Here is a 12,620-nt window from a genome sequence, read left to right on the forward strand (position 1 = left end):
CTCACAGCCGGCCCCACCTTTGGATTACGTACAGGAGCGCAGCCGTCACTGTTTTAATCATGTCCACTCTCAGCTCAGCTGATACTCTTAAATCCTGGTAGGACATGGCCTAGGCTCCTGTGTTCCTGGAAATATGTAGCCCAGCACAGAGACATAGACACACAGGTCTGCACAGCAGGGTTTACCTCAGTCAGGGCTCTTGTCAGCAGTGTCTGAACCACAGTGCTGTTCACTCACCCAGGGAGGGGGCACCTGTCACGCCTGGAGGGAGATGTGTTGGCCAGGAGGGCACTGGATGCTGGGAAGAAGCCTGTGATGTGTCTCAGCTGGCATGAAAGCTCTTGCACGGGCAGGGAACCAGGCATTGGGCAAGCCTCTGTATGCTGGAAAGGGAAGGGCTGTGCTTCTGACACAGTAGCTGCTGGCACAGAATGCAGAAGTGCCAGGTTGTTGGGGCACAGGTCCAGCTTTTGCAAAGGCTGATTTTGGAATAGGTGAAACGACAACACTCAGCAGCGCTGAACCTCACAGATCAGAACTCAGTCCTCCACCAGAGGAGGACCAGGTTGGGGAATATATTTAAACAATGTGGGCATACAGGAGCCCATGGGACCTGGTGAGATGCACCCCTGGATGTGGGGAGAGCTGGCAGGTGTGAGTGTGAGGCCACTCTCAATGCCCTGTGAACAGTGGTGGTGATTCCAGGGCCTGCTGTTCTCTGCAGGAGCAGCAAGGAGGAGGATGAGGAAAGCTGCAGGACAGCCAGCCTCACCACAGAGGGAGATGATGGAGCAAATAGATCTGGAAACCATCTCCAAACATACAAAGAACAAGAAGGGGCCTGGGAGTACTCAGCACAGATTTACTAAGGAAAAACCAGGCGCAACCAAGTGGCTCAACAGCTGGAACCAGGGGAACCTGATCAGCAGCACAATGTCCTCCTGAAGGCCAGTTCCTAGTGGTGCACTCCAGTGGCTGATACTGGGGCCAGTACTGCTTAATGTTGTCATTAATGACCGGGGCAATGATCCCTCACCATGTTTGCATGTTCCATAGCGTAGAAGCCCAGAAGATAATGGGCCTAATGTGTATGTATCACACCCTGACGGCAGAGCCAACCAAGGATTGTTGTGGCTGGAAAAAGGGGCCAGAGGGAGGTAATGCAGCAGTTTTCTGAGACTGTCCTTGTTCTGGCTCCTGGAGATAAGCACAACACAGTTGAGAAACTTATCTCTAGAGTGGGAAAAAAACTTATCCATAAAAAAGCACCCCCACAGAGCCTGGGTGTGCGCCTGCCCCAGGACACCCCATCAGCTGGATCGGTGCTGGAGCCAGGACTAGTGATCTCTTTTTCTCTCTTTCTTCCTTTCTCTCTGCCCTTCTTTAACCCATCTCTCCCTCTCTCTCTCTCCCTCCTTTCACCCTACCCCTTTATCCAAAACCCACCGCTGCTTATACAAGAGGTCTGGGACTAACATACCAATTTCCATGCCAAGTGTGTAATTTACTAATAAAACTTCGTGAGGTTTTGTGGACCTTCTGACTTTTGTTGTTCTTTTTGACCATGAGCATCTGTGAATCTTGGGTGCTCCCTTTCCCTTAAGGGTGGGATATCACACATACCAAGACTGAAACTTATGTGAATAAACACCTTGTCCACATTTGTCACGTCACAGTTGCACTAATATTTGCGCCTTTAAGTAGCCTGACAGGACTTTTCAGCTATGGATATTTAATTATTTTTCTGTCTCTAAAGAAGAAAATTAACTGTTTGTAGTACATAGGCAGACATCAAACCTCTTTTCACTGTATATGCATTCTCACCCGTGGTTCTTTTAAAACAAAAATTGACACTTTGGATTCATCAGTCCTGGCAAACTATCCAACACCTTTATTTTCAATTTCATCGTTCATTTCTGATATAAAAATCAAACTTCCACAAATAATTCTTCAGAACAAAAAACCTAAATGATTTATATGTAAACAATTGCATGCAGCATTTATAATGCACAGTACAAAATGTACAACTGTTTGGAGGAGATACACACTGCGTATGATGCCAAGATTCAACCAAGGGTTATGTAGTGCTGATGGTTACATTTCATAGAGACAGCTGCAGGCACTGCCTTAAAGCACAGAAAAGACACAGTTCTGAACAGCTGTACTTGTCTCGTGCCCAGGCCTCAACTCCTCACTTTGGGTTTTGGGGGAATGACTTAGTCCTTCTCCATATTCATAGAACAGTTCTGAATTCATCAAAAATGAAGCTTGGCACGTGTGCTTCAACAACCTGAGGGATACAGGAAGACACAGTAAGGCATTTGCATTATCCTTTCATCCATTAACAAGCACATCTAATCTATGATTCAAGCACACACAATACTGACCTGAGCCACCTCGGTGTTAGGATGTGCTTGGTGAACAAAGCAAGGAAGAAACAGCACATCCTCTGATGAACCACAGGTACTGTGTAAGACTGGAGGAATGCTGCCACCCTCTCTGCTGTCTCCACACAGCACCAGGCTGGAGTGGGAGCTGGACAGGCACCAGCAACATCAGACTGACCTACTACACTGACTGTGGGCTGGGAAGTAGAGACTGGAAGAATCTCACTCTCTTCATTGTGAGTATTAGCTGGGAAATGGCTTATTCAATAACACCTGAAGTACAGCCTATATACAGCAAATGGGATTATGACTTATTTTTAATACCACATAAAAAAAATTAATCATCATCTAACATAGTTAAGTTGCATTTAACCCTGAAATAAAGTCTCTCTACAAGTCCAGACTTTTAGAACTTCTCTTGTATAAGAGAAGTTCTAAAAGAACTTGTATAAGAAACTTCTCTTACATAAGAGATAGGGAAGCTGCTTGGGAAGTCAGGCTTCCGGAGGAAGTCAAAAAAAGGCTGGATATAGTGTTTCATCAAAATTCAGACCTGCTAATTAGCTTTTTGCCCTGTCTTTAGAATACCGCTAAGTTTACCATTACTTGGCAATATCTTGGAAATTCCATTTTTCTTCCTCCCAACAGCCCCCAGCAATGTACACTGAAGTTTAATTTAAACAGACTTGTTTTAAAACTGCACAAAGCTGAAATCCTGTGTTTATTAATACTCATCTATTTATTCCTGTGGTAACGGGACTGATCTCTACGAATCAGGGCTGCTTCTGCATCAGCAGGGCCCTGACCTGTTACTTGTTATGCCACTCCAGTGCAGTAAAACTGGAAGGTGTGGGGAGCCCTCTCCCTGGCCAGATCCCCTCATTGGCTGTAGTGGAGTGGGACCACACATTCCCTGCTCTTGTTTCCAGGGCAAATGGCTGGGGTATTTTGGGGGCATATTTAGAGACATGGAATTCTTTCTTACCTTTCTTGGTAACTTTGTGTAGCGAATGTAATCTTCCAGGAACATGAGGGCACCCACTACATCAGCAGGCATTTCTGGAATCTTCTGGCTAAAATTAAACGACCGTGGAGATCACATTCTTACTAATTGAGCAGTTATTTGGATAAAATTACCTGAAAATGCCAGCCTCCCTTACCACTAGGGGACACCTTCCACTAGACCAGGCTGGTCAGAGTCCCATCCAACCAGGCCTTGAACACTTCCTGGGATGAGGCATCCACAACTTCTCTGGGTAACCTGTTCCAGTGCCTCACCACCTTCACGGGAAAGCATTTCCTCCTAACATCTAATCTAAAACTCCCCTCTTTTAGTTTAAAACCATTCCCCCTTGTCCTGTCATTCCCTGTGCATGTAAAAAGACCCCCCTCCATCTTCTTTATAAGCTCCCTTCAAGTACTGAAAGGCTGCAGATGTCAACTGTACTCTGCTAGAAAAAAAAAATACTGCAAAAGCAGTGATAATACTACTGAAACTCTCTTCACAGAGGTGATACTTAGGTAAAAAGTAAAACATGGATACCTTGTGCACTGTTCCATTGTTGAACGAATAAACTGACCGATCAGAGCCAAAAATTGTTCTGTGTATCTTGAGTGAAACTGTTTCAACAGGGTAAGGAGCCCCAGAACCAGAGGAAGCCAGTCAATTTGATCAGCTGGCCGCTTGCACACCACTCCTGCACAGAAAGAACCCACAAAAATACACATTTATAAAACAGAACATATTCTTACAGCATAACATACTCTTCATTATTTTTTGCTGTGTTTCCCCTTTTGCTTGCCCACACATAAAAATTCAAAACTAATGTAACAACTGCATGTCTTCCATGGCAAATGACTTAATGATATTAATAAGGCATAGGACAGAATGAGAAACTCAGGAATTTGGATTCTCTTTTCTACTACATTGTATTTGGCTTCAATATTACAACAAAACTGTCTCACCATGATGGACTAAAGTCAGAAACTGTGTATTTTCTACGGAGGTAATTTCACTATCTTCTCTACAGATAATTTCACACAGGATTTCATTAGATTTAGACAAACAACAACTTATACATTACCTAAATTTCTGTTGTACTGAAGTTTTGGAAACTGGGAAATGAGGAATAGGAAGTTGACGGTGGGAAAGTACGGCAGACGTTTTGTTGTTATGTAGATCTGAGGGGAAATAAAAAAAAAAAGAACAGCACAGTTCTTTTACATGTTATTTTTTTCCCCTCAGTTAATAATCAATAAAATAGAAAAAAACTGCACCAAGAACCAGAATGTATGCCTGACCTTATTTAATGGATTGTGAATGCCAGCAGCTTCCAGATAAGCTGTGATTTCATACAAAAGAGTGTTGTCTTCTTTAGGATAAGGTAGTGATGGGTTCTGATAATGTGCTTCAATGTCGGCCAGTATTGCTCTAAAAGGCAAATAGATTTATTAAATATTTTTTGAAATTATCCCCAAATAAACCTTCCATGATGCCACATGTCATAGTAATGTAAAAGCTTCAAAGACACGAAATTGTTACAAGCAAAATACCTTTTTCAGAATATCTTTTTACAAACATCTGCTTTGTTTCCAAATCAGCACCCACATTTTCACTGTTCCTTCTTCTCATCTAAATATGACCTCAAAACCAGGTATAATCAAATGCCATTAGAAGCTACATGTTCAAACTAATTACTTGCCCAGATACTATTTATGTTTAATGTTTTTGTTGGGTTAAAATTCAAATACTCATCAACAAAAACATGCACACAATCTCCACGTTTTGCTGTAATTTAGATTTTAAGGATTGCTGGGCTGATAACATTTACATCTCATTGATACATGCAGCTCTTCAGCACATTTTGCTCCTTACTTATTGAGATTTTCCAAAGCAGCAGCCAAATGCTTGGAGTCAAACCTGCAGGAATAATTTAATTCATTGGTAATCTGTCGTCTTAAAATCTGCATCTGACCAACCTGTCGAAACAAACACAAAAAGGGTGGGGTGTTATACTGAAGGCAGTCAAGGAAGAGTAAAGTCAAAGTAAGGAAAAACTTAATGAGTAGCAATTTGCAGTTAAGCAGATTACATGAAGTCCTCATTACACCTAAACAGCCTTTGTAGGGCTGTCCAAAGCACAGACAGACATCATGGTTGGATCTGCTCCCTCATTTTGGTACCAGGCACTGATTCAGCCCACCTGCAGTCAGATCTGACCTACCCCAGCTGTGTGGGGCACTCAAAGGAGAGACGAGTCACAGTGCTGGAGATTTACACACAGTTCCTGGTAGCAAATACAGGCTATGTGAAAAGTGCACAAAAACGGTAACGTGTATAAAAAACCCAGTTACTTGTTTTTCATTGGTAAGTGAAAATGCTTGTACTCTGTTCCCCACTTCTCCCTAAACCTTAGGATCAGCATGGCAGGGGCAAAAACCACTGGAGAGGCTCGTGGCAGTCAACCCTCCCCTTCCCTGACCCTTCCTCTTCCCTCCAGTAACATAAACAAACATTCAGAGCAGTCTGAAAAATGCTGGTCCCAAAGTATAATTACAGAGACAAAATAAAGAGCCAGGTTAAGGGTTTGTTTGAATCTTCAGCATGGTACAATGCCCTCTGTGGGAACAGGGCAAGTCTGGGAAAAGCTACTGCTCCAAACTTCAGCCCTGGGCACATCATGGTCACAAGGCACTGTGGGGAGTCTCAGAGCTCCTGATACTGAACACTAACTTGGTCTTCCCAAATCAGATTTCTAGTGCCAGACTCTGTTTCTGGTGAACTATTCCTTATGAATCTCAGTGATGCTCCTCATGAAGCACTTTATGGAGTGTGAGCTGCCCATACAAATGAAGCTCAGGAGCTCTTGCAGACCCAGGCCTGCTTCACTTGTGATGCTACAGAATTCCAAATCAACACAATACAAATTGTAAAATAAGCAGATTAAAGTATCACAGAATCAATTAGGTTGGAAAAGACCTCTAAGATCATCAAGTCCAACCTATAGCTGAATACAGCTATGTCAACTAAACCACAGTACCAAGTGCCAGTCTTTTCTTAAATACCTCCAGGGATGGAGACTCTACCACCTCCCTGGGCAGTCCATTCCAATCTTTAATCAGGCTTTCTGTGAAAAAATTCCTCCTAAGGGCCAGCCTGACCCTCCCTGGCACAGCCTGGGAGGGTCACTTGTTCTGTCACTTGTTGCCTGGGAGAAGAACTGACCCCCACCTGGCTACAACCTCCTTTCAGGTGGCTGTAGACAGTGATAACATCACCCTTGAGCCTCCTTTTCTCCAGGCTAAACGAGCCCAACTCCCTCAGCTGCTCCTCATAGGACTTGTGGTCCAGACCCTTATCAGCTCTGTTGCCCTTTCTCTGGACTTGATCCAGCACTTCAATGTCCTTCCTGAATTGAGGGGCCAAATATAACCGAAGAGCCTGGAGTGAATTCTGTGTAGGAGTAAGTTACATAAACCTACCTTCATTATGGAGTCTAAATATGCTGTCCAGATCTTCTGTGTTTTTGCAACTGCTGCAGAATAAACCTTGTTTGAATTTGCTGAGAAAAGCAAAAGGGTGAGGCATTAAAAAAAGAATAAGAGCAATGAATGCAAGTGTCCAAAGACAACTGCTTTCTTCCATCTTAACCAGGAAGCACTTACCTATAATTCCTTTAAGGGGACTGACAGCACTCATAAGTGCTTTTAAGGTATCCTGTACTGCCCTGTCACGCAATATATTTTTCTGAAACATACTGAGGAAATTCTAAATAAAAGAAAGAAATAAGTAAGTAAAATCCTAACACATGCACTCTATGATTAATCTTGATGGCACAAGAGCCACATTGTTTAACAGCAGGGAAAGACTATTTCCACAGAACTAGAGTTGAGGAATTCTGCAGTTAGACTCTGTTCTTTTTGGAGTTATGTTAATCAATGTAAGGACAATTAGAAGATCTCCCTCATCAAAATGTAATACCCACTGTGGAAAATCTCTAACCAGGCTAGAACTGGATTCTCCTCAGGAAACAAAAAAACTTGGTTTCACATAGAGGTATTAGGGAAACAGTCACTACATAGAATTGACACCGTACTTATACCATGCTAGACCCAAAACATCTAATCTTTGTTGTTATCTAGACAGAAGAATAGAAGTTGACCTGAGATCAACTTCTAAGTACACACACAGTGTACACTTTCAAAAAGCATCCTGTAACACACAACCTGGCATTACACAGCACCATTTACTTAAGAGCACCAGCTTCCATAATTCTATCTGTAACTGAAATTCTTATCTGTGTGTTCGAACACCCATTTTCAAATGCTTTGGATTTCAGTTTACCAATTCAGTAATTAAGAGATTTTTTAATTTCACTAGAAGTTATTAAACAATAAAAGGATCGTGACCTTGAGAAACTGAAGTTCAGAAATTACCTGCAGCTCCTTTACAATCATGAAACACAGCAGCCTGTCTAAGCCATTGAGACCAAAGGTACCCAAAGTATCTTGGATCTCTGAGAAGAGACGACTATTGGTTACTTCCTGATGAGTCTTGATATCATACCAGGTGTTCATTTGGTCAATGTAACACGTGATTCTGAGGAAAAAATAAACAAACAACTACTTCAGAATCAGCTGCAGACAGTTCCTGTGATAATGTGAGCAATGAGTTATCCTAATCAGCCACATGAGAAAGAATCTCCCAGTATCTCAGGTGATGTTTAGTTATTCCTCTCTCCACAAGGGTTCTGTAACCCTTCCCTGGTTTCTCTCTCTTCCATTTCACAGAATCACTCAGTGGGAAGCGAACCATGAGGATCATCAAGTCCAACTTCTGGCCCTGTGCAAGACACCTCAAGAATTACACCATGTGTGATTCTTGACCATTACCTTGTCCAAGTGCTTCTTAAACTCTGACTGGCTTTTTTTCCTTCTTAGGCTAAAATCACAAATTTTCTTGACTAATATTTAAAATGTACAGGATGGACTGGGTGACTATGGTTTTGGACAAAGAGGGTCATATGACAGCTAATGAAAAACTATTTGTTGTATATTTGGTTTGTATATGGTGGAATTGGAGCAGTACAATCCATAGTGATGCAATACAAGCTTGTGACACACAGTACTTACTTTGGGTCTGTGATTCTCAGGATTTCTCTGCAGAGCCGACCAATAAATGTTACAGATTCATCCACAGGTGTGAATTTTGGTATAGGAATATGAGTAGACTGGTATATGCTTTGCCAGTCTTGAATCTGAGAAGTAAGTTTTAGAGTAATTTGCAACAGAATGACACAAAGACAAGAATGAGTCTTATGACAAAAAGATATTAAAATATTCTGGTTGGGGTACTTTCCTCTTCTTATGTGCAACTAATGCAGAGGGGATGCTGAAATACTTCAAAATAAGGTGGGGGCAGATGTTTTACACAGTAGTTAGAACATTATTTGAAGTCACAACAGTATGAACTGTGCACAATGGGTGCATATGCTTCATCTGCCACAGGCTCTAACAGCCAAATAGAAAGACATTTATCAACTTTTTAGTTGGTTTTGGGTTTGAACTGCACCTTTGTTCTTAAGAAGTTATTGCACTCCTGTTCCACGTTGTAGTTAATAATACGAGATACTTCCTCTTGCCAAATTTTTAAACCATATATGTTGACGTAATCCTGGATATATTCAAATGATCGATGGAACCCGTCCATTGTAGCTGCCATTTCTTTCAGTTTGGGCATGAGTTCACTTGGCTATGGATAAACAAAACAACAACAAAAAGATAAAACCAAAACTGTAACAGGTAGAATTCAAAGAAAATGTAAAAGGCTTCTAAATGCCCTGACAGAACAACCTCTAGAGCATTTCACAATGCTCCATCCAGAGCTGAAAAGCACTGAGAAATTTATCAAAGTTTGTTTGATATCTGAAGTAATTCGTACTAAATATTTTTTCCTCATGCTTTTAATGTTTATTTTTGGCTTTAGTGGTACCAATGATTGATCTGGGAGTGTCGACAATCTGTACAGGAGTCACACTCCTTATTTTACCACTGCCTTTCTATGTTTACCTGGCATATGTATCAGTTATGACAGTCAAAGGCAGAACTGTGAATTCTGAATTGACAGGATGCTTTGGAATAAAAATATGTTTTTTAATTCTATATACTCTTAACAGTTTATAAACTCATTTGAACATCAAATAAGGTATTCCAAATAATCTGTACAAGTTGAAACGTGTACTTTTTTAGGAAAAGGAAATCTGAACAGAAAAGCACAAATTATTTTCTAGAAGGCAGTATAATAAAAGAGGTCCTTGCACACCCAAGATACATAAAAAATTAAAATCAAATCAAGCTCTAACACACCTTGGCTCTAGGATTAAAGATGAGGCCCCTGTGAAGAGCCAGGGCCACCCTTTTTACCAGCTCCTTCCTTATTCCATCCTCTAGTAACTGTTTTGGGTCCACCTAAGTAAAAGAAAAATATTTTTCTTAGAGTCACAAAGGTATAAAAAATATAATGGATTTAGTTTGTACCAAGAAAGTTACAAACACTTTTGATGAATACAAAAGCCTTGCTAACAGACGCACTTTCCCACCAGAGCTTGTCCAAAGAATAAAAATTTATATACTTCTACTAAATAAAAATTTAAGTTGAATGGCAAAGGTTTGCAGTTCTCATATCCAACCTTTGTTCACGCTCCACTGAGAATGTTGTATAATTCTAAGAAGTCAGTATGCATTAAGAAGCGTATGTTTCTTCAAGAATACCTGCTTCTGGTCCTCAAAGAGGCATCAGTGTAGGCTTAATGTAGGAAGGGCAGTTTATACCAGTAGAAGAAACAGCTCTTCAAAAAAACTTTCCAGTTAGAACCCCCCCCGCCAAAGATCACCAACTAAGGTGGATGAATCTATTTATAACGGGGACTGTGGGTTCACGACAACCTTAAACCTTAGTTCTTATCTGGCTGCCAATTTAGGCATCACTGTTTGAAAATCTGTATGCAAACTTTTCTTTTCTTTTTATCTTTCCTTGAGGTCTCATACATTGCAGAAATCTGTGCTAAAGTGCTAATTGCCACCAAATGACTTTTTCCTACTGGAATAATGGATCATTACCTTGATGATACCAACTAAAGTAGTTTTCATCATGAGGATTCCTTCAGTGAAGATGGAAATCGCATGGGTTAGCTTGGCAACCTTTAATAGAAAGAGAAAACACCATTTATTGAAGTGATTCGATAGATTTAAATAATTACTCTAAAAAAAAATCTGTCTTTCCCAGTGGTAGCTTCCTATTTTAAATAATTTGCATGATATACTTCCAATTTTACATCTTGTTCTGGACTTACTTATAGTACAATAATTACCTTTCTTTTAATTAGATAAATATAGGTGTGTTACCAGTAGTAAAGAATGTATCTCTCAAAGGATTCAGAAATATTATGGGAGGGAAGACCACCTATGTCTCATGTGTACAAAATGTCATGGACAAAACTCTTAGAGGGTACCTTTGTGAAGGACAGGGACACAGCTCCCAGTAGTTATTCCATAATAAAGCCTGCTACCACAGTGAGTCCACTTCAGTATTTGCACTGATCTAACACAGTAGCACATTCACTTAAATTTTACAATTAAAAGTATCCTTATGCTCAGAGTACAGACAAGCCAGTCTTTTGCCTTATAGGTATTTACAATATAGAAGAGACTACACAGTTCAGACCCACAGTTCTACAGAAATCAAAAGTGAAAAGCTGTTGTATAAGGTGTTTTCCCTTTTCCTCCTCAAAATAAACCATTACTGAACACTACCTCCTCCTCCATTCCTACCCATACAAAAACCAGACTGACTTTACAAAGTGTAATGGAGGAATCTAAACCCAGTGTTCATGTCTGAACATCAGCTTAATCAGAGATCACAGCTTCTTTGCATAAAACACCTAACAAATGAACACTGGCAAAATCTGCTGGGCAAAGCTGGCATCTTAACTGATCATAAGATTCTTTGAGGGAAAGACTTTGGTCTACTCAATTTTTTGCATCTCATCTTTCTCTACTTAAAATAAAACCAAGTAATTATAAGGTTTGCTCACTCTTCCAGACTGTTAACAGGGCAGCAAAAATCCCATAGACAAAATGAGCAATAGCAGCTTTATCTGATCAAATCAATGTGCCTCCGTTCTCTCTTCTCATTTGAGGGCAGCAAAAAGCTCAACCTTGCTGGCTCATTCAGTCTTCGATCTTTTCTCGGAACAAGCATGCCAATCTGGAGGGCTTCATTTCAGAGTTAGGTTTTTAGAATTCCCTCCCCTCCAATAAATAAAAATATCTTTATGCTCATTTATAAATTTTTTTAGTTTTCCTCCCCTTTTCTAAAAGATCAGAAGTTTAAACTTTTACAAATAGTAGTGCAAAAGTTACTCCTCTGTTCTCATGAAACCTAAGGTATGCTCACGATAACACTAGTCAATTTTAACTCTTAGTCAACAAATCCAACTTCACTGTTGAAGTATAACTCTATGGAGCTGTATATATATTTAAAATTAGGTTGAAGTTGGCCACCTATAAGGTTTCCTTTTTCAGAATTCCCTGTTTTAACTGCACCTCATATCGTGGTCCAAGCTGAGCATAATCTCGTAGCTTGTCCTTATCCAGGCGAGTAGGCACTTCACTAATATCGTGAGTCTGAAGCTTTATAATTTTGAGAAGAGATGTAAACATGCTTTCTGGAATTATCTGTAGAACCTTTGTAAATGAGAGAAGAAACAAACACAGTCAGTATACTCTTATTAAAAAGCAATCTTCAATTAAGAAAAAGCAATTAGAGAACAAGGCAATTATGCCTTTTAAACACCTACCTTTCTTACATAGGAAACCAACTCGCCAGAATAATACTGTGACACACTGAGGAGATCGGGACTGTTTGCTTGATTGATGCGGAGAAGAGGCAAATCAAGTGCAGAAGCAAGCTAGAAATAAAGTCAGTATTTTAACTTCATGTGTTTGTTTTTGTAATGTAGATAATGAATTTTCTTGGTCAGGCTCTTAACTCAAAGCACTAGATTGTTCCTAAAGAGCACTGTTACACCAGGTTTTCCAATAGAAAAAAAATAAATTGTTACAAGTCAAAAAAGTCCAACAGTTCATAAGGTTACCTTCCTCTTGTTTTTTTTTTTTAATCTTAACAGCCACATGAGAAATTTTTGTTGTAGTTTTACATTTGATGCCAGAGCT

The 12,620-nt window shown here is 40.3% G+C and overlaps 1 protein-coding gene across 2 annotated transcripts in view; it reads right to left on the minus strand.

Moving 5' to 3' along the window:
- Window positions 1-1,876: 1,876 nt before the first annotated feature.
- Window positions 1,877-12,620, minus strand: part of WASHC5 (WASH complex subunit 5) — a 28,615-nt gene continuing 17,871 nt past the window's right edge. The window contains exons 15-29 of one of the 2 annotated variants that reach the window (XM_051778526.1): window positions 12,245-12,355; window positions 11,991-12,131; window positions 10,506-10,586; window positions 9,753-9,854; window positions 8,959-9,138; window positions 8,520-8,644; window positions 7,824-7,986; window positions 7,053-7,155; window positions 6,870-6,949; window positions 5,263-5,366; window positions 4,689-4,818; window positions 4,472-4,568; window positions 3,931-4,084; window positions 3,373-3,460; window positions 1,877-2,290 (exon numbers count right to left, since the gene is read on the minus strand). In XM_051778526.1, coding sequence (XP_051634486.1) covers window positions 2,234-2,290; window positions 3,373-3,460; window positions 3,931-4,084; window positions 4,472-4,568; window positions 4,689-4,818; window positions 5,263-5,366; window positions 6,870-6,949; window positions 7,053-7,155; window positions 7,824-7,986; window positions 8,520-8,644; window positions 8,959-9,138; window positions 9,753-9,854; window positions 10,506-10,586; window positions 11,991-12,131; window positions 12,245-12,355 — 1,716 coding nt within the window. In that variant the 3' untranslated portion in view covers window positions 1,877-2,233. Of the gene's footprint in view, window positions 2,291-2,313; window positions 2,673-3,372; window positions 3,461-3,930; window positions 4,085-4,471; window positions 4,569-4,688; window positions 4,819-5,262; window positions 5,367-6,869; window positions 6,950-7,052; window positions 7,156-7,823; window positions 7,987-8,519; window positions 8,645-8,958; window positions 9,139-9,752; window positions 9,855-10,505; window positions 10,587-11,990; window positions 12,132-12,244; window positions 12,356-12,620 lie in introns of those variants that run through there. The other variant, XM_051778527.1, reaches the window with a different exon arrangement.

The sequence above is a fragment of the Manacus candei genome, unplaced genomic scaffold, assembly GCF_025592945.1.
Source record: "Manacus candei isolate 608988 ecotype Guabito, Panama unplaced genomic scaffold, ASM2559294v1 h1tg000013l, whole genome shotgun sequence".
Lineage (NCBI taxonomy): Eukaryota > Metazoa > Chordata > Aves > Passeriformes > Pipridae > Manacus > Manacus candei.